The 25,638-nt window shown below is 42.2% G+C and overlaps 1 protein-coding gene across 1 annotated transcript; it reads right to left on the bottom strand.

The window, feature by feature from the left end:
- Positions 1-864: 864 nt before the first annotated feature.
- Positions 865-24,732, bottom strand: slc22a23b (solute carrier family 22 member 23b). The gene is made up of 10 exons (XM_078258347.1): positions 24,298-24,732; positions 22,099-22,202; positions 19,697-19,851; positions 9,676-9,862; positions 9,280-9,407; positions 7,935-8,037; positions 6,973-7,199; positions 5,465-5,497; positions 5,188-5,311; positions 865-1,321 (listed from the first exon to the last, which is right to left on the bottom strand). Exons 1-10 carry the CDS (start codon positions 24,730-24,732, stop codon positions 901-903), a joined length of 1,917 nt encoding a protein of 638 aa, XP_078114473.1. The 3' UTR covers positions 865-900.
- Between the last annotated feature and the right edge of the window lie 906 nt (positions 24,733-25,638).

Below are 25,638 nucleotides of genomic sequence, written 5' to 3'. Positions count from 1 at the left end.
CTGTGTTTTGTTAAAAAGAACAGAGCCATCACGATAAAGCCATTTAAATCCCGAGACGCGTCATAGGACATCACTGTCCGTTCAACTCTCCGATTTGTTCAGCATTACCCACAGTCTCTGCAGGCTACACATGCAGTCTGCCAAGGTCTCCGGCTGTCCGTCGCATCAGACAACCATCATGCACCCACACTAGTAGCAGGAATGCTTTCCTTAAAAAAAAAAATCAGTGTCTACACTAACCTCATCTCTGAGGATAAAGTGCCACATTGGACTTCTAGCAGAGGGACCACAAAAAGGAAGAAAATACATGTAAAAGTATTTGTGCCCTTTCATGCAAAAAAAAAAAAGAGTGGTAGTGGTTTAGCCAATCCCTGGAACTCCAACGTGTTGGCTGAAAATCACAAACACTTTGATTGTGTCTCTGACATTTAGTGCAAAATAACTTATAAGATGCAGTGGAATCCTCTCTCAACGAGTCAAAACTACAAACAGAAAACTCACAGAGTACACGTTATTCAAAGCCAGTCTGCTCTACTCTCCCTCATCACTTGCCTGCCTCTTTCACCTGTAAATCATTCTCGACAGAGCGGACGGCAGTGCAAGAAAATCACCTACACTACTGAAGACTTTCATATTATTTAACACACACTGACTTCAGATAAACTTAGTCAAGTACAATATTTTTGGCAAACTCCTGAATGAATCATATTCACTACAAACTACACAAATGAATTATCGTCACCATCCCAAACCTCGGCGTTAAATGAGTTCATCTGGTTCATCCGAAAGATTCTTTTTTTTTTTTTCCCCCTTAAAAGTTTTTGAGGTTCAATGACCATTCTGTTCATGTTAAAGTTCTTGAGCAATAATTAGCACGCTAGTAGACTATTGCTATGATGTTCACACCCCATTGGCTATGGCATTATTTCCAATCACCTCCCCACCGGTGGCCAGGGCGTATGAGGCAGGCACCGCTGCCAGAGCGGTTGCTGCTGCCACTGTCGCGCCCCCAGTGGTTGTGAGGTGTAGCGGCGTGTCGTGGACGCGGGAGTAGTCCCCGTCAGTCTTGGCGAGAAGGAGGTGCTGCTCTCCTGGATGTAGCAGCGTCTGACGGGTGAAGGTCTCTCCGTCAGCCAGGCTCTCTGGCAGTGGCTGGCCCCGCGGCTCGGGCAGCAGCAGCAGGCAGATGATGCACAGCAGGGTGCAGCAGGCGAAGATCACGTGATGCAGGAAGTAGCCCTTCTGGTTGTGCAGCTCCATGATGGGTGCGGTGAGCATGCCGAAGCCGGCGCTGGCCAGGACCAGGCCCAGCCCTCCACCCCTGCGTAGAGAGAGAGGAAGTGTAACTGATCTGTTACCAAAAGTAATCGGAGGTGACTAAAACTAACAACAGGAGCTCTTAAGGCATCAGTACGGTTCCAATTACGTGCTTGTTGAATCGTCAAACAGGCTCTCTTGGTGGTGCTGGCTGTTACCATGGACATTTTTACCACACCCGTGAACAGCTATAGTGAGCTGCTACCATTGGAGTCTATGATCGTTTTTGTACACAGTGTTGTACCTTTTTTCGCCCTTTCTAAAATGTTCTTTTGCGCCGGATCAAATGTTTTGTGATCAGGATTCATCTTGTAGCTGGTTTGCTTGGTTCTGAACCCAAAACTCTTTATTTAAGCATTTAATGAAACGTCAATGGAGCAATTGGAGGGGGGAAAAATCACTGCCAGAACCAGAGCCGTTCAACAAAGGGGCAGTCACTGTTGAGCTCTATATGGGGAATGTATCCAACATTCTTTGTAACTTTTCGAAATCGACAATCATGTCCGCTTCATGCAGCGATTAGCCAGGTGGGAACTTGTCTCTCAAGTTCTCTTTTTTTCATTCCTCATACATTTGACATTTTGCAAACGAGTGCAACACCCTGGGTGCTTTTCATTGTGCTTCCTTTCTCCTCCCGTGACCAAGAAATCGTTCCCCTCCCTCCATCGTTGACAGTCTTCCAGTCCCTTAAATGCACCTCAAGGAGAGGAGGCTTCTGGAGGAGCTTGGAGCGGGAAAACACAGGGGTATCCGACGCACAAATCTTTTATCAAGTGGCATGACTTATAAATACATGTACCTCCCTCCAAGGGGTGTGCAAAAAAATCAATTCACATTCGAATCGCGATTCAAGCTCCACCGATTCAAAATCGATTCATAGAATTCCAAAAATCGATTCATATTTTTCTACTGCAATCACATGGGATAAGTAACTACATTTACATACTGTGAATCGTTTTTTTAATCGAGAATCTTTTTTAATCGAAAGTCGATTTGAATCGTGACGTTTTCTGAATCGTGCACCCCTAGTACCTCCACATGTGGCACACAGTTTGAAGCAGCACATTATAAGTAACTGACGTTGCTTAAGACTGACGCTTTGAAACAAAGGATTTCTTATTTGGCAGCTCCGTCCTCATGTCTCTTCTTTGCATCTCTCTCTCACATCCTCGCCGGGAAGGGCTAAGACGCGAGGAAGAGACGCGAGTGAGGGAAGAGACACGTTAGCATAATGAAAAGCATCCTATGAATGCCTTTGAGGAGAGACTGTCTGAATATTTGCACCTTTGCCCCCATCTGTACCGTTCATCCTGTCTCGTCCTTCACAATGATGGCAGATGTTTTGGCCCCGCCTTCAAGTGTGGCCACACAGCAGGTATAAACACTGGTGCTTATAGACAACTTTGGACGACACTTCATACAAACTAGTTGGTTTGAATCATACTGAACCCTTGCGCACTAAGTCCACACTCAACTGTCAGTCACAACTACACCACAAGATGGAGCCAATGAGCAACGTGAGAACAAGAGCTGTGTCCAAAGATTACATATGTGGTAATAACACATAGTATGGAGGACCCTATAGTCATTGTCAAAGTGTACTGTTTTTGCAGTTAGTACACAATAAACCACGTACTTTACCATTTTTTACTATCAGGAAATTTATTTTCATGCTTGGCAATCAGTTAAGCTGTGAGTTTGGAAACACACTCAATTAAATTTAAGAAATATACAGCTAAAGAATTTAGACATTTAATAGAGCGATAGGAAAAATAAAGGATAACACACACACTTTTCTGGCTGTGCAAGTTTAGCACACTACATACTCATACCTGCTTAAAATGAGTATGTAGTATGGCATTGGAACACAAAGTAGGGCTATTCATTCGCTATTCTTTTTCTAATAAAGATTCATAATTTTTCAATTGTGGTCAATTTTGTGGACACTTAACTGCACACATTTTACACCTCGACACATAACATGGTGTATGGCAGATAGTTTACTATAGGCAGCCGATAAGATATGCCTTTATTGTCTCCTATAGGAGAAATTTGTCTTGGGCAGTTGAAAGAACAAAGAATTGCGACATAAACACACAATAAACATACAATTGTCTCATACAGATGCGATCAACTACAGTTAACATTCAATAACCCTCACACAAAAGCCCCCAACCTCCCCCCACATACACAGAAGAAAGAGAACCTACTGAACACCCCCCTCCCTCTCATATTGCACATACAGTTGTGTTCAAAATAATAGCAGTGTGATTTTAAAAAAGTGAATAATGCTCTAAATCCTTAGAATAGCTTTTAATTCCATAATATCAATGCATTGGGAACACTGCACATTCAATTCCAAATCAAAACATGACCAAAGTTGATCAAGTTTGTGTTATACCTTTACAGAAAGTGAAGAAAAAGGAATATTAGGCTGTTAAAAAAAATAGCAGTATTTGCATTTTTTTTTAACATTTACTGTATAAACTGAAAAATGTCTCAAGGGTTTGCTTTACTTTGAATCACTGCACTAATGTTTAGTTGCATAACCATTATTTCTGACAACTGCTTCACATCTGTGTTGCACGGAGTCGACCAACTTCTGGCACCTGTGAACAGGTATTCCAGCCCAGGACCATTGAACTACATTCCACAATTCCTCTGCATTATTGGGTTTTGCCTCTATGTCACCCCACAAGTTTTCTATGGGATTGAGGTCTGGGGATTGGGCTGGCCACTCCGTAACATCATTACATCATTGTCTTGTTGAAAGACCCATTTCAAAGGCATTTCCTCTTCAGCATAAGGCAACATGACCTCTTCAAGTATTTTGATGTGTTGAAACTGATCCATGATCCCTGGTATGAGATAAATAGGCCCAACACCACAGTATGAGAAACATCCCTATAACATGATTTTTGCACCACCATACTTTACTGTCTTCACAGTGTACTGTGGCTTGAATTCAGTGCATGGGGGTCGTCAGACAAACTGTCTGCGGCCCCTAGACCCAAAAAGAACAATTTAGCTCTCATCAGTCCACAGAATGTTGCACCATTTCTCCTTTGGCCAGTCAATGTGTCCTTCGGCAAATCAACCCATTCAGTACATGTCTTTTTTTCAGCAATGGGACTTTGCGAGGGCCTCTAGCTGATAGCGTTGCTTCACATAGCCTTCTTCTGATCGTAACAGTACTCACAGGTAACTTTAAGTCTTGTTTGATTTTCCTGGAGCTGATCATTGTTTGAGCCTTTGCCACTTTGGCTATTCTTCGATACATTTAAATGGTAGTTGACCGTTTTTTCCCACGTCGTTCATGCTTTGGATGCCATTTCAAGGCATTTGAAATCATTTTGGCTGAGCAGCCTATAATTTTCTGCACTTATTTATATGTTTTCCCCTCTCCAATCAACTTTTTCATCAAAATCTGCTGTTCCTCCATTTTGCTGAGTATTTCAGTGTGAAATGCACTATAACCAGCATGCACAACATTTGCTTCCTTCCTTCCTTAAATATGGGCCATAATTGACACCTGTTTCTTCACAGAATCAGTCACCTCACTAATTGAACACAACACTGCTATTATTTTGAACATGCCCCTTTCAATTACAGATTCAATTACACAGAATGAGCAGCATGCATGTCTGTTGGGTCTGTTGGTTTTCTATGACTCTACAACACTTACTAGTAAATTATTTGCCATGTAGAAATATGACATATAATTTGATTTACGAGGTTAGTGATGTTGGACTGCTATTATTTTGAACACAACTGTATATACTGCCCAGATTGCACAGAAGAAGTCATTTCGCCAACTGCAGAAGGCTCCCCTAAGTGTTGTATTTTATGTTTATGACCACCCAGGCTTACCTGATGACAGTAGGAGTGATTTCAGCACAAAAGAATATGCTGAGTGTGCTGACTGCATGGGAGGAGAACATGCCGATGATGGAGAAGGCCACCGAGAATTTCCTGTTCAGAGTGTCTCTCAGAACTGTCCAGAAGAGGACAAGAAAAACTTAAGAATACCAGAAACACCCAACACGAAACACACAAACAGCTAATTTAACATCGTCCAGGGGCAGAAAGGAGAGGGACCTTGAAATTAGACTACAATGTATCATAAATAAACAAACTGTACTTGTACCTATGTCATGGCGAAGGCTGTACTTCCCAATCACTGGATTCAATTAGCGAGTATTGGGGAAAAGAGGAGAGAACATGTCATTAGTAAGCACAAAGGGAAGCACAGTGCTGACTCATAACAAGCAAGATTAAAAAAAGCCTTCAGGAGAACTCTGAACAGTTAACCACTGAAGCCTGAAATAATGACTAGTGTACTGCATATGTAGGTCAGAAAAAGGGAGAATGAGAGGAGGCTCCTATTAGACTGAGAGTTGAACTGCAGCCTGTACTGTTTTAATGACTGGGATGCAAAATGTGCGTGTACAACTAACTTTACTGTCAAATTCCAACTTTCTGTTTTGAAATAACTTTCATAAGTTTCTGAACAGATTTTTGTAGTACTTGAACTTTTGCTAAATCTTCCCCGAACAGCAATAGTCCAATCATAGCGTAACAAGCATGTTGAAGTGAAATGCACATGAGGACACTAGTCAGAATGCTTCCTATATAAATCCAGCATGTGAACAGTTTTGAAGTTTTTTTTTGCCTTTCCAAAACAAAACGAAAACACAAGCAAAAAGTGTAAGGGAAGGAGTACAGATTTACAGTAGGATGCTAATGGTAGCAGGCCTGGCCAACAAAATTATTTATTTGTGACCTAGTGTTACTTCCAAGGCCAAGTTGTTACTTCTATACTCTTTTGACTCTACGCTTGCACAATGCGCGCTACGCTAGTCGACGTAATGGCGCCGGCGTTGATTACGGGAAGGTGTTTACGTAGGTGGAGCGTTCAATGCAGTAGGCTGTGAGAAAGTGGAAATGGAACTGGTGAGCAGAAAAAGTGTTGTTTGGCAGTACTTTCAGTCAAAAGAAGGCCATTCAAGTCCAGCTACATGTTCAATTTGCAATGCCGATTTGTCTCGTGGTGGCAAGGGCCCTAAACAACACACGACATCGCCGCTGTTAAGCGTATGAAACATCCGAAAGAATACGAGTTGTGCATGAAGGAATCTACAGACAGCAGCCAAAATGCAGCAACTTCAGGAAGGACAGCAAAGGACAGTTACAGCTAAAAACTTGTGTTAACCAGACGATGTTTACTTCATTAATGTATTTACTGTGGTAATGGACTGAGGATGGGAGTAGGATTCGATCCGGGTTTTGGCAGAACCTTAACCAGTGGGTTCGGTATTCGGCCGAACCCCAAAAATCTGGATTCGGTGCATCCCTAGTTTAAGGTAACTTTAGCAGCTCTGTCCTGCTACCGTTATATATTGTAGTTACCAACCCTGCCTTTAAGGGTACAGGACTGTAAAACGTTTGAGAAACACTGAGACATGCCATCAACAGTTGTCATTTCAGACGCCAAAATCAATGATCGCCAGCTAAAAATGAGACGCTGCTTTTGTTTACTTCTGTCTGAAATCCAAGACACATTGTTCCAAAACAATGTAACATATTTTTAGTGAGTTTTATTATTGTAAACTGCACAGGTGCAACTCTGGAAAGCTTGACTGTGTGATAACTCACAGTTGAGTAACCCCAGCTGTAGTAGCGATGCCAGGGCTGTTATGATCATGAAGGTGAGCAGCCCTCCACGGCGACCCATCAACCCCACCGCGGGGCAAAGTGCCAGGCAGGTTGCCACGGCGATGCCAGCCATAGTGTAATAGTCCGCGTGGCACAAAGCTGTGGGCTGGGCCTCCGGGTCCATCATACTGCGGGCGAAGCAGTGGTGGATCCCATAACCTGTCAGCCTGCACAAACACACAGAGACACAAATGAGACAGTGGAGAGGGAGGTAGTACCTGAGACATGCATCTGCCAAGGGGCAACTGAGGTTTACACATAACATTAGTAAAAATGTTAACATAACAGTATAATAAACTGATTTTCTTGAGAGGAATGCGGCTATCAAATGTGTGTGAATCAATCCTTTTGGTTATATAATAGCAGGAGGGGCAATATTTGTAGGCTATTCTAAAACTGGAAAGTGGAACGGGTTTAACTAGGCAAAGGGCTGTGAATGTGCTTGTGTAACTCATGGATGTATAATAAAACCGTGTAGATTTGAACCACTTCATAAACACGTGGTATTGACAGTAGGGTTGGGCATCGTTTGGATTTTAACAATCCAGATTCCAATTCCGATTCTTCCTTTCAATTCCGGTTCTTATAGGGGTGGTGTTGAAACGGGTTACATGCCTATTTTCACAAATAAGAGGAAAGTTTTATTTTGATTCAATGGTGGGTTGCAGTTTTATAGGGCTTTTTCAATGTAAAATAAAGCCACACTAGAGCGCCGCTTATTGTGCTCCACGGCTGCAACACAACAAGCGCCTGGCCGCTTCGGAAACCAAAACCTGCGCATATTAAATTGGGAAGCGATGATCGGATTTGGGCGAGCTCATGTAATTCATGCTTTCACAAAACAACGGATGTTAGCTTTGATTAGAAAAGGAACTGTACCAGCCCGGCCACAACACACTTACGAGTTGACACACAGCACCACAATGTTTTTCCACAGGTTCCTGGTGCTCATCATCTTGACAATGCAGGTCCTCTGTGGTTTCTTGTGCAGCTCCTGCTCCAGCTCTGGTAGGAAACATGAAACCAACACCTTGAGACCTATCCTTACAGAAGGTAATGAGAGGCCTGCCGCTAAGGGACCTTTAGCACTGAGAAGCTAATGTTCTGTGGGGCCTTTAGACAGATATAGCATGTCCCTATGCCCACTATCATCATCTGTCTGTCTGCTCGGCCACTGGGAGAGTCAGAAACACTGAATCAATCACCAAGGCAGGGGCAGAATAGATGTCGGGGGGCAGAGAGGGGAGAGGTCTAAGGTCACTTCTTTAAGGACTGCACGGTGGCAAGACAATTAATTATCCACTTTTTTGATCGCCCATTCATTGTAAAAGTCATTTATCAAGAAAAAATCCCCAAAATTCACTATTTCGAGCTTCTCATATGTGATTATTTTCTGCCCACTAATATTGTAAATTGAATATCTATCTTTGGGTTTTGTTCTGTTGATCGGAAAAGACAAGCATTTTGAAGACTTGTCGTTGGTTTTTAAGAAATTGTGATCCACTATTTACTGACATTTATAATGAAATGATAAATTGCAAAACAGATTAAACTCTAATAAAAATAGTCATTAGTGGCAGACAGAAGTCTGACTTAACTGATCTTAAGATCTAAAGGAGCATATATATATATATATATATATGCTACTTTATATATATATATATATATATATAAAGTAGCATATATATATATATATATATATATATATATATGCTACTTTAGATCTTAAGATCAGAGGATTATTTTAAATTGTAGATGACACTTGTTATGTTGTAGCTGCTTCTCGGTGTGTGATGAAATGAACATGCAACTAACACAAAGACACTCACTCACATACAAAGACTTATGTAAAGATCAAACACATCAAACACATTAAACATATATATATATATATATATATATATATATATATATATGTGGCAGACAGAAGTCTGACTTAACTGTAAATATATATATATATATATATATATATATATATATATATATATATGTTTGATGTGTTTGATTGCAATTGCATTTCATCATAGATTCAATTGGAAAAGGAGATCTTTACATAAGTCTTTGTATGTGAGTGAGTGTCTTTGTGTTAGTTGCATGTTCATTTCATCACACACCGAGAAGCAGCTACAACATAACAAGTGTCATCTACAATTTAAAATAATTTGCATTGTGACGTGAATAAAGAGAGTATACATTCATAGCAAAATGGATTTTTGGATAACTCGTTCCTGTTTAACGCCACCTCACCTGTAAACACTCCACTCGGCTCGGTTGTCGTGTTAACCTGGTTCTTCCTGGCGATGCGCAGCATCATGGCTTTGGACCGCCTGTAGTGCTGGGTGGCCAGCAACCAGCGCAACGACTCGGGAAAAAGCCTGCAGAGTGAGAGAAAGGGAAGGACGGGATGGGAAGGACGTGGAGAGAGAGGAGAGAAGGATGAGAAGACATTGAAAGAGCAAGAAGAACAAAAATGGGGGAGGAAGGAAAAACAATAGAAGAAAGAGAGTATTGTTTGTTAGTTGAAGCAGAGGCTGCTCAGTACTGTGTAGCGCAGTGTGTACTGTACAAGCCATCGCCTGGCTCAGCGAGACAAGAATCCCCCCCCGCCACCTCCTGTGGATTTCCTCAGAGGGCGGGACTCACCAGACGTAGGGCAGCATCAAAACGAAAGGACTGATAATGACAATCTGAAGGACCTGCCAATCATCCCGGCCCGGCCAATTGCGGCACAGAGCAGCCACCCCTGGCATCAGTAGCTGCCCGCCCACCATCAGAAAACTGGCCACCATGGTCATGGAGAAGCGCCAGGCTGGCAGACAAAGCTCAATCCCTGAAACAGAGAGAGGCGAGGAAGAGGATGATTTAGTTTCACATAAAATATACATTCTTTAAGTGTTGGTGCACCGGTGGAGACGAGTAAATTATGTATGAGCGACATGTCTGTGGATGTGATTACCATCATAAACTAGGCAGCAGCCTTAATGACCTGGAAGAGTGTGATGTGTGTGTTTGTTTAATGGTAGGGCCAGTATTGAATTTACTCTGTGAACTGAATTGAGAACTCCTATTACTAATCCTTCCCATGAGAGCACACTAGTTTAACACCAGACCTCTTTATAAACTTCAGATGGACTATGCGTCAAAGCTTTTGAGGCGGTTCAGCTGCTCTGTGAGCGTTTCACTGTAACCATACCTTAATTTCCCCCCGACCAGGCTCTCTTCCCCTCCCCTACTGTCTGTAACATGGTACAGTCCAGATGGCCTGGCCCATATGGCAAGGTCTTCTTGAAGGTGACCATTGTGGGAGGGAGTGAGAGCAAGCAGGGGGGAACTCACTAACCTGGCCTCATGTTCCATCACTTCTTATTGTGGAGGAAAAGAAAAAGAGGGGGAGGAAAGGGAACGGGAGGGAGAGGAGAAAGTAGGAAGAGAGGGGTAGAATACAAATGACTTTCCCCCTCTAAAGGACTTGAAAAAGTCCCTGCATTCATCAGTGGAATCACTGGAGGAATGCTAATAAAGAGGGAGGCATAGGGAGACCCATGGAGAGAGGGAGGGAAAGAAAAACAAAGAAAGATGACAAAGCTGTTCAGATGAAAGACAGACGGCAAAATGATTAATTTAGAAGAAAATAAAGGTATTCCTGCAAAATCCCTTCATCTGTGTTCTCTTCAGCCCCAGACAGACAGTTTTTAGAGTTAATATCTCCCTGCAGGAACCAAAACAGATGAAGGAAATTACACTGACCCGTAATCCTTAACCCTCCTTCTCTCTCTTCACCCTGTCTTTATGCATCAAAGAAGAAAGGCAGAGTCTGTCAGCCATTAGTGTAAAAAGTATTTTGACATTTTTCTAAAGTAAAAGTAGTAATACCACAATGTAAAAATACCCCAAGGCTCAGGCTCAAATTTGTACTTAGAGGGGCTGTACTCGAAATACTGAACAAAATAAAAGAAAGACCAAAGGAGTTCACGGGGCGTTTCGCTACACGCTAGTGAATGAAACGAAACTGCCCCCGTGTTCAACAATGAACAAATTGCCTACACGTTATGGGTGGGACAAAATGTCGATACGGCGATTTATTGTTGTCCTTCGTGCGATACGATAATCTATACGCTGGCACCAAATATAGATATTTAATTTAAAGTGCTCATATTACGCTCATTTTCAGGTTCATACTTGTATTTAGAGGTTACATCAGAAAAGGTTTACACGGTTTAATTTTCAAAAACACCATATTTTTGTTGTACTGCGCATTGCTGCAGCTCCTCTTTTCACCCTGTGTGTTGAGCTCTCTGTTTTAGCTACAGAGTGAAGACATCTCACTTCTGTTACAGCTTTGTTGGGAGTCACACATGCGCAGTACTTAGGTAAGGACTACTAGCCAGTCAGAAGCAGAGTATGAGTATTCTTTTTTATTTTTATTTAAAGACTGAAAAAACTTGTGCTGCAGAATTGTGCTGTTTTCTAACAGTTTGGACTTGCAATGACTTAAGAGAGAAAACCTGCACTTAACCATTTCACGGGCATTTTGTATTCATAGACAGACCGATATCGTGATGTATTGTTATAGGATTGTCTATATGGGTGTTGAAATGAATCATTGCATCGATGCATCGCGATGCGGACCTTGATGATTCTGCATCGATGCAGTGACAGACAATAATCGATTATTGCCTATGACGTTGCTTGTTGATTTTCAGTTCAGCTTTTTTAGTTTTTGCCTTTTGTCTGTTATCTTGTGTGTTCAGACTCCACAACATTCAGGAAGTGTCTTTTTAAGAGCAGATGCAATAAAAATGGGAGTTTGTTTATATCGGACTGTTAGAATTTGTTGATGAAAACCATGTGTAGCAATACATAAAAAATTTGAGAAGGTGGCGCATCGTGATGCATCGGGATATCGAATCGTTGACAGGATAATCATAATTGAATTGAATCGTGAGGCCAGTAAAGATGCACACCCTTAATTGTCTAGCAATATATTGATTATCGCAGAATTGCTGTATCATGATATAATCGGTATTGTGAGCCATGTATTGTATGGTTTTGTGAGGTACCCTGTGATTCCCACCACTACACGTATGGTGATAGTTGACATGTTAACTGTGATGGATGTTTGAGGAATGATTTTGAAGTAATTCAATGACTCAACTTTTTATTTTTGTCATTATACAAAACAGGATTGCACAATGAAATGCATTGTAGTCCCCTCCATGCTACAAAATATTTAATAGATATTCAAAATATTAAATAGAATACATAGAGATACATACATTATCTATCAAAGCTTCACAAATCAATAATTTGGTATAAACAAAGGATGGCTTGATAAACCCAAAAGAAACAACTTACAAGATGAATATGTTTTTTCAACTTGTTTCGCTGACCCCAAGTGTCCAAGCCAAAGAACAATAAATGCAGCTTTAAGTAGTATTATATGTATTTTTTTTATATATTGTTGCATTTAAATGTTATACCAGGGTGTACAATCAGGGAGTTATGCATACATAACAATGCTTCATATATTAGTTAGTTAGTTAGTATTAGTTCATTCATGTTTTGTATGTGCAACCTCATTCTGCAAAATAACTAAAGCTGTCAAAATAATGTAGTCGAGTAAAACGTTCAATATTTCCCTGAAATGCAGAGGCAAGTATGATGTAACATAAAAGGAAAGTGTACAGGTACCTTTAAAATCCTACTGGTACAGTGTTTGTTTGCATGTTCTGTATTTCAACCACTGCTGTGACTGATGTGACAAAGAACACAGCCCTATGTGTCTCTGTGGTACCGCTGGTTCAACAGCAGTCAATAGAAATGGATCAGACAGACAGAGACACACACAGACACACACGCACCAGAGAAATAAACTGTACCTTGGCAAAGGCAATGCATCTCTAAACCTACCTCGCAAAACAAAAACCACTCCCCAACTCTCTGGGGACGTTTCTGATCCCGCTGACTCTACTGGGATATCAACACACACACACACACACACACACACACACACACACACACACACACATTCACTGGCAAGAACCTTTTGTTCCAGCTGAGTGAAGAATGGCTCTCCTTGTGCTGATTATCTCATTGCCCCCCACCCCACCCTTCTGCCCACCCTTTCCTCTTGCTCATCAGGGCTGAAGTGGCTCCCTCAACCTTTGTAAAGCCACCATCCCCCCACTTTTACCCACCCTCCTTACCCCCTTTCCCTCCCTCCCTCCTCCTCCTCCTCCTCCTTTCACCGAGCAGCTTCTCCACTGTCCTTACATCTGAACAGTCAGCGGCAGACGGGAGTGGAAAACAAAAAAACATAATGGAAGCAAGGGAGGCTAGAAACAAAGAGAAGGCAACAAAAAGCAGCTGATCTAATGGCCAAACTCATCGTTGATGACAAATGGCTGACAGCACCACACACACTTTCTGTTGTCTGCTGCTCCCTCGATAACCTTGCCCAGGGCATGAGAACAAGACGCAGAGACGATTGGCTTTCTAACATGAATGAATGAATCCAGAGCCAAAACCTCTGTGTGTGCGTGTGTGTGTGTAAATTGGTTTCAATTCATCTTGTAGTTGTTGAGATAATACCATGGAAGACCAACCGACTGACCTATAGACTTATAGTACCATCTCTAGAGCTGCTAACATGGACACAAATGCCAAACATTAGCTAATTCCAGCTTATTAAATGTGAGGATTTGCTGCCTTTCTCAGTTTTATATCACTGTAAATTAAATACCTTTGAGATTGGTCAAACAAAGCAAGCAATATGAAGTTGTCACTTTAGGCCCGGGAAACTTGTGATGAGCATTTTATTTCCTATTTTGTGGCATTTTTATAGAACATGACATAAACAAAATGAATAAATAATGACAATGGCCTGCTGCTGCTGCCTTTAACTGAAAGACTTCCTAGAGCGGCAGGGATGGGAAACAGATAGGAGGTTTGACAAAGGCATGGCATGACAGGACAGTATTTCTCCCCTGCTGAAAGAGTCAGCAGTAGTCCCCCCCTGCTCATAACACACACACACACACACACACACACACACACACACACACACACACACACACACACTTTTACATATACCGTATGTCTCTGTCATTACTTACAAGTCTCTGAGGAGCAGAGACAGAGAGGAAGAGACAAAGATATTAACCTTGTCCCATTGGTGTAAAAGCAACTGCAGCATAATTCCTTTGGGTCCTGCAAGTCTCACTCAATAAAAACAAAACAATCTTTTGAGCACCACATGCTCGCTCCCTGTAGGCCTTGAGAAGTGGCTCTGAAAATCCTTGTATCTTACTACAGCAGCTCCAGTCAGTTGGGATTTATGGGATGTACACTCAATTCAAAGGATGACACAATTTATTGTGAGAAAAACATTCTTAAAACATTCCAAAACTTGTCTTCTCCTGCAGCACAATCTTACTTCTTTGCTATTGTTTGTTCCAACCCAGAATGGTTCTCAAGTCAAATATGTTTCTGAACAACTCTCAAGTTCTTGACAAGTCTTTATGCAAGTCTTTCAGGTCTCCGAATGGTGACATTTATAACACAGCATTTGGCAAGGCCTGGCTTATGTTGTCTTATTCATTTTTAATTGTCAAGTCAACACAAGTCAAGTCCAATGGCAGTCAAGTCTTAGTGAGGTCACATTCAAATTGAGTTTATTTGAATGAGGCCAGTCCCTGTGCATTGACATCATTCAAACTGCTGCTGTGGCAGGAAATACAACCTCATATCTAAACGGTGTTTGGTGTTTTAAGCCCCCAACGTCGACTTCCAGGCAGCACAGCCTGGAAGGCACTAAGATTATGCAATGGTTAGGTTTGGGTTAGATGCCTTGAAGTCGATGGTGGGGGCTTAAAACACCATTGAGCTATCTAAACCAGAGAACGTAACTCTTGCGGTTTTAAACACATTGGTAACGTTGTGAAATGGTCGCTGTTTTGTTAGCTTTAGGCACCAAAACTATTTAGTTAAGTTTAGATTAATTTACAAGATTGTGGTTTGGGGTAAAATCAGCAATACTTCACTTCCTGTTACGTAATGTAGGTCTGTTTGTTCCGTAAAGAAAAAAAACTCAGTGTTTACTTTTATATGCTGGTTGAAAAAACGACTCATGTGGGCGTTTTTCGGTAGGACAGTCTCCAACATGAACATGAGTGCGTATTTCACTTGTTATCCTAATGATCAGGAGCATAGTTAGCCTTTGGTAGAGCAATGATTGTTAGGAACATGATGAACTTATGGATCAATGGCAGAGAAGTTGACTATGCTGCAGCAGTGGTTTGAGAAGTTTCTGTGGACGTTTGATGCTTTTGGAATCCATCGTAACAGTAAACTGTAAACTGTAAGCTGACTACGTCTGCTCTCTGCTGCGAAGGGGCAGCCTTTAAAGCCAACAGAGTATTTATTATTTATAATATGTTCCAGATGCGTTTGGGTAATGGGAAGAATAACAAAGAAAAAGATACAAGGAGACAAAAGCTCCTTCCTTCCAGCTCCCAGAGGACGGTCCTGAGGTAGGTGCTAAATTACAAACTAATAAACCCAGAATGCAACTACTAAATGTGCACACAACACAGAAATCAACACATTTACATTAGCAGAGCAAACTAAAGCTCCTGCTGGCAGCTCCAGTGGACTTTATTATTCGCTGTGTGTTGCAGGGAGATAACCGAACGATGAGAGATTTCAAATGAGCCTCGAGAAAATGAGAAAGTGAGGGTGAGCGTGCTGGTAGTGATGAAATGGTAGTGTGAGAGAGAGAGAGAGAGAGGAGCAGGACAGGATGAATGAGGCAGAGGAGAGTCGAGGTGCTGGAATTAGATATAGAAATTTGGCGCTGTGTTTACAGTGACAGAGGGTGAGAGGAGGGAGAGAAGAGGCAGGCGGAAAGAGTATTTCTGTGGGAAGATGGACATGACAAGATGGAGCAGCGTAACCACAGCACATACACATGCAAACGTACTGTACAATCATCCATAATATAGTATACGTGTGCTGCATGCATATTTCTGTGTCTCTCTGATCTGATCTGCTTCCCGCCGCTGCAGCATATTTAGCACTCGGCAGTCTACCAGACTCTGATGTTAATGTGCTGGCTTTCAGTGTTAATTTGAGGGATTTTACATCCATAATGGCTGCCAAGATGGAAAGCAATTGGAAAATCCCTTATTGCACAAGAAAACTGTGCACACAGCTATGGCAAGAACAGTAGGTCAAAGTTGAACAGTGCAGTTGATTTGTTAACTGTGATGGATGTTTTCTCTTCCAAATAAGATTGGCTAAACTGCTGTCTTGTTTACAACCTGTGTGATTGTCTGACTGCTCGCGTTTCTTGCCCTGTAGGACTTTGTTTTAAAGATGTTCGCCGCAATCCCAGATCTAACCCTGAGCACGCCGGAAGCTAATGATGGACTCGGCCCTGGTTTCTTGGATGGGAGACTGGGACGACTCTATTTAAGTGTATCCGACTTGTACAATTACCTTTGGGCCCTTAAAACTGAGAGACTACGTATAGTGACCTCCTACACTCTTCATCTGAATGAAACACGTGGTGGCCTCATTCGCAGTGGTGGGAAATAACTAATACATAATATAATAAATATGTATTGTATGTATTTACAATGCCACTTTTCAAGCCCCTGGAGGGTTTTTAGGATTAGCAATTCTCCTTTACATTCCCTTGCAAATTATATATTGTATCTTTTTAGTTTATTTATATGTGTAAATAAAGAAGCAAACAAACAAATACTTAAGTGCAATTGTATAGGTACTTTGACTTTACTTGAGTATTTCAATATTGTACTTTTTACTCCATTACATTTATCTGACAGCTGGAGTTACTTTACAGATTAAGATTTTACAACCAAAACGTGATTCATTTATAAATAGATTAAACTATCCAACACTACATAAAGTAGTTAACATATGCTCCACCTTCACCAGCTGTAACATAAAAAGCCTGCTTATGTGTTAAAGCATCAGCACTAATATTCCTATAATATGATAAATGTAATAATCTAACTTATTCTGCCCAACTAGTACTTTAGCTTTAATACTTTAAGTACATTTTGCTAATAATACTTTTGTTCTTTCACTTGATTAAAATGTGAAATTGAATATAAGACTTTTACAGCAAAGTATTTTTACAGAGCAGTTTTGCTGCTTTTACTGAAGTAAAAGATACAAGTACTTCTTCCACCACTACCTGTTTGTATGTTTAGGATCACTGAACTGATATACTGTCGTGAAACCACGAGACTGTGTTTAAAAAGAGCTACGGGTCCAGTGTTCACGCAGTACGGATGTGATCACCTTCAAATTAAAGCCTAAAGATAGATAGATAGATAGATAGATAGATAGATAGATAGATAGATAGATAGATAGATTATTCATCCTGAGGTAAATTTTAGGCATCTAGTAGCTTAGACAACCATAACACAACATACACACATACACACATATATCTCACATACATAAAAATCACTCACAGAAATCTACACAATTTGTGAAGTGATTATAAAGGTCTGGTATTGACTAACCATGTGATGAAATGACCATGATAGGGTGCTATGGTAGAGTGTGTGCAATGGTGGTAGTGCAAAAGAGAACAGTGCAGGGATTGATCAGTGCAAAAGCTTATTATTAAATATTAACTACGACTATGAAAAGACAAGAATGTAAACCTAACAGAATTAGAATTGCTTGACAGAAAAGAAATAATATACGTTAAGAACAATATATAACAGGGAATAAGTTATAAGAAGTTGATGTTATGACCAGAGTCCAGATTGTGGAAAAAGTCACTTCTTCAATCATTATTTTTCATGTGAAAACCCAATGCACTGGACTACAGAGCCAACACAACAAAACAATGTGTCACCGCCAAAATACTGATGTCCTGCAGGGTGACTGCTGTTCCTCTCTCGGCAAACAATAAAAGCAGAAACAAGGTACAGTGATGAGACGTTTCATATTCCTCTCTGCATCTATGTTGTTTTAGTTTGGAATAATAATGAGAACACTGTGTGGGTTGCCTCACAGCTAATGTGTTAGTACAGTATGTGTTCAGCCTTTGAGGATGTGTTTATTGGAAGATCCAAACGTGTGTGTTGTTATTCTGCATTAGTCTTTTTTACTGTTAATGGGACGGTTGTGTCTGTTATTTGTGAGTTTACTTCAAAGCGACTCTTTCTGTGGCAGAGAGCCGGCTGTTCCTCCTACTGTATTCATCTACACCTCCCACAACCAACAGACACCTCACGCAAAACTCACACACACACGTTTTTGTTGCTCTTCAAAGTGCATGCAAACAATCTGTTCTCTCACACAAACAGCAGACACACACACACACACACACACACAGTTCCTTATCCCATCATTGTCAACAGTGAGCACACAAGTGACATACAGAAAAATTGCCATCCCATTACAGATGCAGACATAGTTTGGCAAACAGACTGAAATAACAGGAGGAAAATGACAGCATGTGTGAGTGTGTCTATGTGTGAGACATGAATGAGCAAGCTGTAGAGACTGATAAAGAGGGAGAAGGGGAAGTGTGCACTGGATTAACAGTAAGCATAAATACAGGCCTGACGTTCAAATGATGATGATAGATACTAGTATTTGCATTAAATCTCAATAATGGACGAAAAAAAAAATCACAATTAGATATTTTCCTCCACCCATTCAGCCCATACAGTGAGAGTCTTTATATTGTACCCATCCACCCATTCCACGCATTATTAGTGTTTGTTTGCCTTTGTATACATCACAGATTAAATCCAACTCTCAGGAGTCTCTCAGCAGACGACTCGGAGGCGTCCATTTTGTTTGTTTTTGTTAAGAAGCAGTTCAGCAGAGCTTTATCGGGAACCCCCTGCAGAGAGGTACGAAAAACCCGCCCCACCGCCCGAGCTTAAAGTCTGCCCTCACTCCACACATAATGTATGACTAATCTCCTACTGGCCTGACAGAGAGGAGGCCTGCAGAGGGTGAGAAAGAGAGGGGGGCGGCTGCAGGGAGAGGGGATAGCGGGGAGTGCAGTGCGGGGGGATTTAGGCACTCTCGGGAGAAATGAAAATGCTATTAGCTGTTTGGTGTCACCTTGGCCACTGGCTATTATGCAGAGCCACCGAGGGGACATACTGTAGAGGGAAATATTTTAGACAGGGAGGTAAAACAGGCCTGCCTTTACATGCTCTTGCAAAAAATAAAAAATGACAGAGTCTCTGCACCAACAACAATACGAATTAAAGCAGATAATGTTAAATGGTTGCATAACTATGTAATTTAGTGTATAATCAACATACTAACTGAAAACAACAACAAAAAATCACTTCTTAAAAGACAACAGTTACATGACAATATGTGAAAATAAAAATTGTCGGATTCTGGTCAGGCTGCAGGGATTGTTGTTGCTATAGTGGGACACAAGCCAAATATTTCCCAAAAATAGGTCTTTCTTTTTTTCTCCCATACGTCCCTTCCAGGGATCCATACTGTACTAATCAGGCGCTAATTATGAGATGAAATAAACACAATAAATGATGGAGCAGGAATGTGGAAATACAGTAGCGAGGAAAGCAGAAATATTTTTTTTTTTTAAAAAGCAGACATGCCGGAGGAGGTGACAGCATGTACTTACTGAGCACGTAGAGGGAGAGAGCGAGGCCCGCCAAGCAGAAACCCTCAAAGAAGCGCAAGGTGCTGAACATGGTGACGTTTACAGAGAAGGCAACGCTCAGACCAAACACCAGCATGAAAAGCACCGAGAGAATCAACACCGGGTGTCGACCAAACCTTTAGAAACAGAGAGAAGCAAGAAGGAGAAAGATGTAGCAAAGTGATTAAAAAAACTGTCACAAACTGAGAAAAGAAGCTTGTGATGTGAAAGGGATCATTCCAGTCATTGTTTGCTTCAGACTCTGTGGGCTTCCTGGTTTAGGAAGGGGGGATCAGTAGGTCAATGGGTCGGGTCAGAGCTGAGGCCTCTTTGGCCTGCACATTTTCTTTACATTGTTTCCATGGTTACTGATCCCAAACACAATACAGGGACTTTTTTTTTCCCACGAGGCAGCTCGTGGGGGGGGGGGGTTCACGAGCTGCAGATGTGACCACAGTGAGTATACCGGACAGCAGTGTGACTTAAAGGGTCAGTTTACAGACTGACAATCTCAGCCATGCAGATACAGTATATTTGGTTTTAATTGTCCATGTAGGCCTGTAACAATGAATACATAATTTTCTAATCACATTTTTTTTTTCCACATAATCGCCGTTTCTTTGTCTATTTTTGTCTCATCAGACCACATGACCTTCCATTCCTCCTCTGGATCATCCAGATGGTCATTGGCAAACTTCAGACGGGCCTGGACATGCGCTGGCTTGAGCAGGGGGACCTTTCGTGCGCTGCAGGATTTGAATCCATGACGGCGTAGTGTGTTACTAATGGTTTTCTTTCAGACTGTGGTCCCAGCTCTCTTCAGGTCATTGACCAGGTCCTGCCGCGTAGTTCTGGGCTGATCCCTCACCTACCTCATGATCATTGATGCCCCACAAGGTGAGATTTTGCATGGAGCCCCAGACTGATGGAGATTGACCGTCATCTTGAACTTCTTCCATTTTCTAATAATTGCGCCAACAGTTGTTGCCTTGTCCTGTAGCCCATCCAAGCCTTGTGCAGGTCTAAAATTGTATCCCTGATGTCCTTACACAGCTCTCTGGTCTTGGCCATTGTGGAGAGGTTAGTGTCTGTTTGATTGAGTGTGTGGACAGGTGTCTTTTATACAGGTAACAAGTTCAAACAGGTGCAGTTAATACAGGTAATGAGTGGAGAACAGGAGGGCTTCTTAAAGAAAAACTAACAGGTCCGAATTCTTCAGAGCCGGAATTCTTACTGGTTGGTAGGTGATCAAATACTTATGTCATGCAATAAAATGCAAATTAATTATTTAAAAATCATACAATGTGATTTTCTGGATTTTTGTTTTGGATTCCGTCTCTCACAGTTGAAGAGTACCTATGATAAAAAATTACAGACCTCTACATGCTTTGTAAGTAGGAAAACCTGCAAAATCAGCAGTGTATCAAATACTTGTTCTCCCCACTGTATATCCACATGAATTGGCACAAAACTTTTGATTTAGAGTGAAATGTCTCAGCAACTGTTGGGTGGATTTCCATAAACTTTGGTGTAGACATTTGACAATTGAAATACCTAATGATTCCCTGACTTTTATTCTAGATTCTAGTTTCAAATTTTAAATTTGTCCAATACTTTGGTTTATGACCTAATACCTGCAAAACTGACGACAAGGTGGTGAACATGATAAACACTATACTTGCTGCACTATACCTGTTAGCGTTGTTATTGTGAGCAAGTTAGCATGCGGATGTAAGCATTTAGCTCTATGGCCCTGGCTCCACAGTACCTCTCCGACCTCCTCCATCAATACACCCCACCCTGAAACCTGCGGTCCTCAGACGCTGGCCTGCTCTCCATTCCCCACACCAGACTCTGTACCTTCGGAGACAGAGCCTTTAGTGTTGCAGCCCCATCCCTCTGGAACACCCTCCCTGCAGATATCTGAAATGCTACATCCCTGGACATTTTCTTTTTAAAAACTCCTGAAACACCACCTGTTTACCACAGCCTACAACCTCCTTTAGTTTAGCCACAGTAATTCTGTAAAGTGTCCTTGGGTTTCTTGAAAGGCGCTATATGAATAAAAGTTATTATTATTATTATTATTACTCACCACTGTGCAGCCAAAGTACAGCCTCACAGACACTAGCATGCATGGATCTACACTCTCAGTCTTTTTTAAATATAATTTTTCAAAGTTTAAAGGGCACAAATAAACTCCATTCATTGTGATAGAGGCCTAAAGCCTATACAAATAAAACCAAAACTATCTGCATGGCTAAATATGAGTAGATGTGAGAAAATGTGTTTTTTTCTAGCTCAGATGAATATATTGTATAGGGTTAACTAACAGAAGCTGTAAAGTGGCACAAAACAGACATAAATACCATAAGGCGGCTTACCAGTCAGCCATGACACCCATCACTAGGTAGCCAAATATGGAGCCCACCAGCAAAGAGAACTTGGCAATGTGTACCTTCCAGGCTGAGTCACACACCAGGTTCCACTGAAACACAGAGAGAGCAATGTAAGTCGACTTTTCAGAGAAAACCACCCCAAAAAAAGATAAAAGGGAATTAAACATCAGCAGCTGTTGTCATCTGAAAAACTGCACAGAACCACAAAGACGTGGGCTTTTCTCATCAGAAGTCTTTCAAACTCCCCGACTCACTGTTTTGATAATTTGTGAAGGCTGATGAGTGTGCAAACATGCTGCAAACACTTTTGAAACATTCAACTGTGCATCTTGAAGGCAAAAAAAGAGAGAGCGCGTGAGAGGAATGAGAGGAACATGTGTGTGAATGTGGACGTGTGTCCATAATAACAGAAATCAATAGCTTTCCACTCTTTCCTCTGAAGCCCATGGGTCAGTGCACACTGCACCGCTGCAGCTCTCAGCATCCGAAACTCAGCCAAGGACACAATGTGGAAGCACGATTTGTACTCTATACTTATGCACGACCCTGAAAGTGTCTAGGAAGAGCGCAGCAGAGCGACTCAGCTGTGTGAAAATAGTGTTTGGTGTTTAACAATGATTTACAGAACTCCCCGCTGAGCCGCCGACTGCGCAGAGGAGCAGAGAAGGAGATGATTATTGGTTATGACCGATGGTCTGGGTTGTGAAATGGCCGGTGGTGATGTGGAGAACTCAGGCAGTATGGGTTTATTATGTACGGGCTATTGGCACCAGCGTTATCTGAGAAAACAGAGTTGGGGGGAAAACATTGCTGTTTATCAACTCTCAGTGGAATCTGGGATGCTATCACCCTACAGTTTTAATCATTTTACAAAATACTGCTGTCTAAATTGGATCCAAAGCAGAAATTAGTTATTAAAGTTCTGTATTTTACACATGAAAGTTCCTTCCACTCTCTCTACAAGTTGTTTTTTGGCTCAGGATTGGCTCCACGGTAATGTGATTAAACACTTTATTTTAAAAAAAAAATTGCAAAATATAAGCACAAAACTGAAATAATGAAGGTTTTAAGACTGATTTTGACACAGTGACTAGAGCAGCAAAGATTAATCCATTAGTTGTCAACTAATAAATTAATCTGCAACTATTTTGATAATCAATTCATTGGTTTGAGTAATTTTATAATGAAAAAATAGTCAAAATTCTCTGATTCCAGCTTCTTAAATGTGAATATGTTCTAGTTTCTTCTCTCCTCTGTGACAGTAAACTGAATATCTTTAAGTTGTGGACAAAACAAGACATTTGAGGACGTCATCTTGGGCTCTGGGAAACACTGATCGACATTTTATAGACCAAACAACTAATCGATATCATCAAGAAAATAATCAACAGATTAATCGACTATGAAAAATAATTGTAAGTTGCATTCCTAACAGTCTTCAAAACATGGATTCAAGATTTGGTTATAACGCACATGAAGACTGAAGAATTTTTTTTACGTCAGTGCTTTAGTGTGATATCTATTCCCAAATAAATTAACAATTAATAAACAAAAAACTGCTAACAGACAGAAAATCTGGAGCACAGGGTCCCTGTAGTACTATGCAAAGATACACTGATCACTGTTCAGCAGATTGGTATATTGGTACAGGTTATTCAATGTCATTATAAATATCAGTGTTTCTGCTATTAGTTACATTCTCAATGTCAAGGCAGGCGACTCGGTGCTCAGTATGTGCATCTGCAGATTCACCGAGGTGAGATATCGGAATCAGTATCGGGAGGAAAAAAGGGCGCATCCCTGGTTCTATGGCTCTGAGACAGTTGCCCACTTTGCCTATTTGGTAGTCCAGCCTTGCACAAGTTAAGTGTTTAGTGTGATGTAATGCACAACAGTGGAACACAGGGCATTGAACTGAACATCACTCTGATTATTTTATATGTGATTTGGTAATAATTTGATGTCTAAATGTTGATGAATATTCTCATTAATAATGCGATACTGACTTTATACACACACACAGTATATATATTATGGTCAGTAACTTGTCAATTGTGTATCAACCTCTGCTCTGCTCTAAACTGAGACTGTCAGTGATGAGATGATGAAGATGGTGTTGAACAGAGAGCTATCTCCTCTGTCAGAGAGATACACTGTGGGTCTATCATGGTGCTCAGTCGTTACCTTGGTAACAACATTCTGGCTAAGTCCCGTCTGCAGCTCCAGCCTCCACTCCTTGCAGGCGCACAGCATACCGCCGCTGTCGTCGCCGTATCCCTCCCTGATGGTGCCGTTGCCTTTGGGTTGCAGCGCGGGCGACCCACCGGGGACGGTGACCGGCGGGGGTGCCGTGGTCCAATTACTCTCGTTGGTGAGGGGTTGCACGCACGTGCCATTAGGCTGAGCCAGGAGGAAATAATCCGAAAACTGGCTAAAGCCGATGAACAATGCCGGTATCCAGGTCAGGACCACGAGCTGCTTCTGATGTTTCCCAAAGCCCCCCAGAGACGGCAGAACCGAGCCGTCGATGTGTGGAAGCAGCCGGGGCACTGGGTGCTCCAGAGGGGTGAAGCCGTTCTCGGGCGGGTGGTCCTGCGCCTCCGGCCGGCCGGCTGCCATCACGGCCCGGCCACAAAGAGAGCAGCTGGGCGCAACAGCGGGTGAAGCAAAGCCCCCGCTCTGTTGCCGTCCGCGCACTCTGCGTTAAGCCCTTTGACACAAAGGAAGCCCACGGCTCAGATAAATCCTGCGTGTGTAGCCAAAAAAAGCACGATCCAAATATAGGGGTCTCCGGTCCGTGCAGGCGTGCAGAGGCACAGAATCACCGAGCAGTCGTCCTCATGGCGAGGGGACTTGAAGCGACCAGGGGATGTCCGAGTGGAGAAGCTGTGTTAGGAGGGAGAGAGCTGTGGAGAGGCTCCCGGAGAGGGGTGGACTCGGACAGGCAGGCATGCTCACCAGCACGGGCTTTGTATTCCATGAGTACAGCTCCTACAGCGGGATCCATCCATGTGGGGCTGAACTGGGCCAGGCCTGCTGGTAGTGCAGAAGTGGAATATGGAGCTACATCCACACTGGGATCAACTAAATATCTGCTGGTCCTTCATCCATGTGCGCCACAGGTCTCATACCTGTCCAAACGGTGACCTCTTGGAGGTGCGCATCACTTTAGTCTCTGAAATCCAGAATCTGCGAGCTCCAAGTCATCACCGTTCCACTTTGACGGTGTGGAGTTCAGAGACGCGGTGGAATACGCTGCTCGGTTTTGTCGCCGTCCTGTCAATGGGACACGGTGCTTAAACCGGGTCTGGAAGCAGAGATGTGGGGGGGGATGAGGGGGGGGGAGTCCAAGCCCCGCCCTCCCTCGGTCGCGCTATGCGCTGCGATTGGAGAGCCTTCAAAGGGCGACTGCACCACTGACGGGCATCTGCAGGCAACAATGATCCCCTTTGTGCCGCCTCTGCGCTCTCCACTAAACATAAAGCTTGTTATGATTCAATCATTCACGTTTTGCATCGACACAAG

This window comes from Sander vitreus, chromosome 9 (genome assembly GCF_031162955.1).
Source record: "Sander vitreus isolate 19-12246 chromosome 9, sanVit1, whole genome shotgun sequence".
Classification (NCBI taxonomy): domain Eukaryota; kingdom Metazoa; phylum Chordata; class Actinopteri; order Perciformes; family Percidae; genus Sander; species Sander vitreus.
This window is presented reverse-complemented; position numbering and strand designations above follow the sequence as displayed.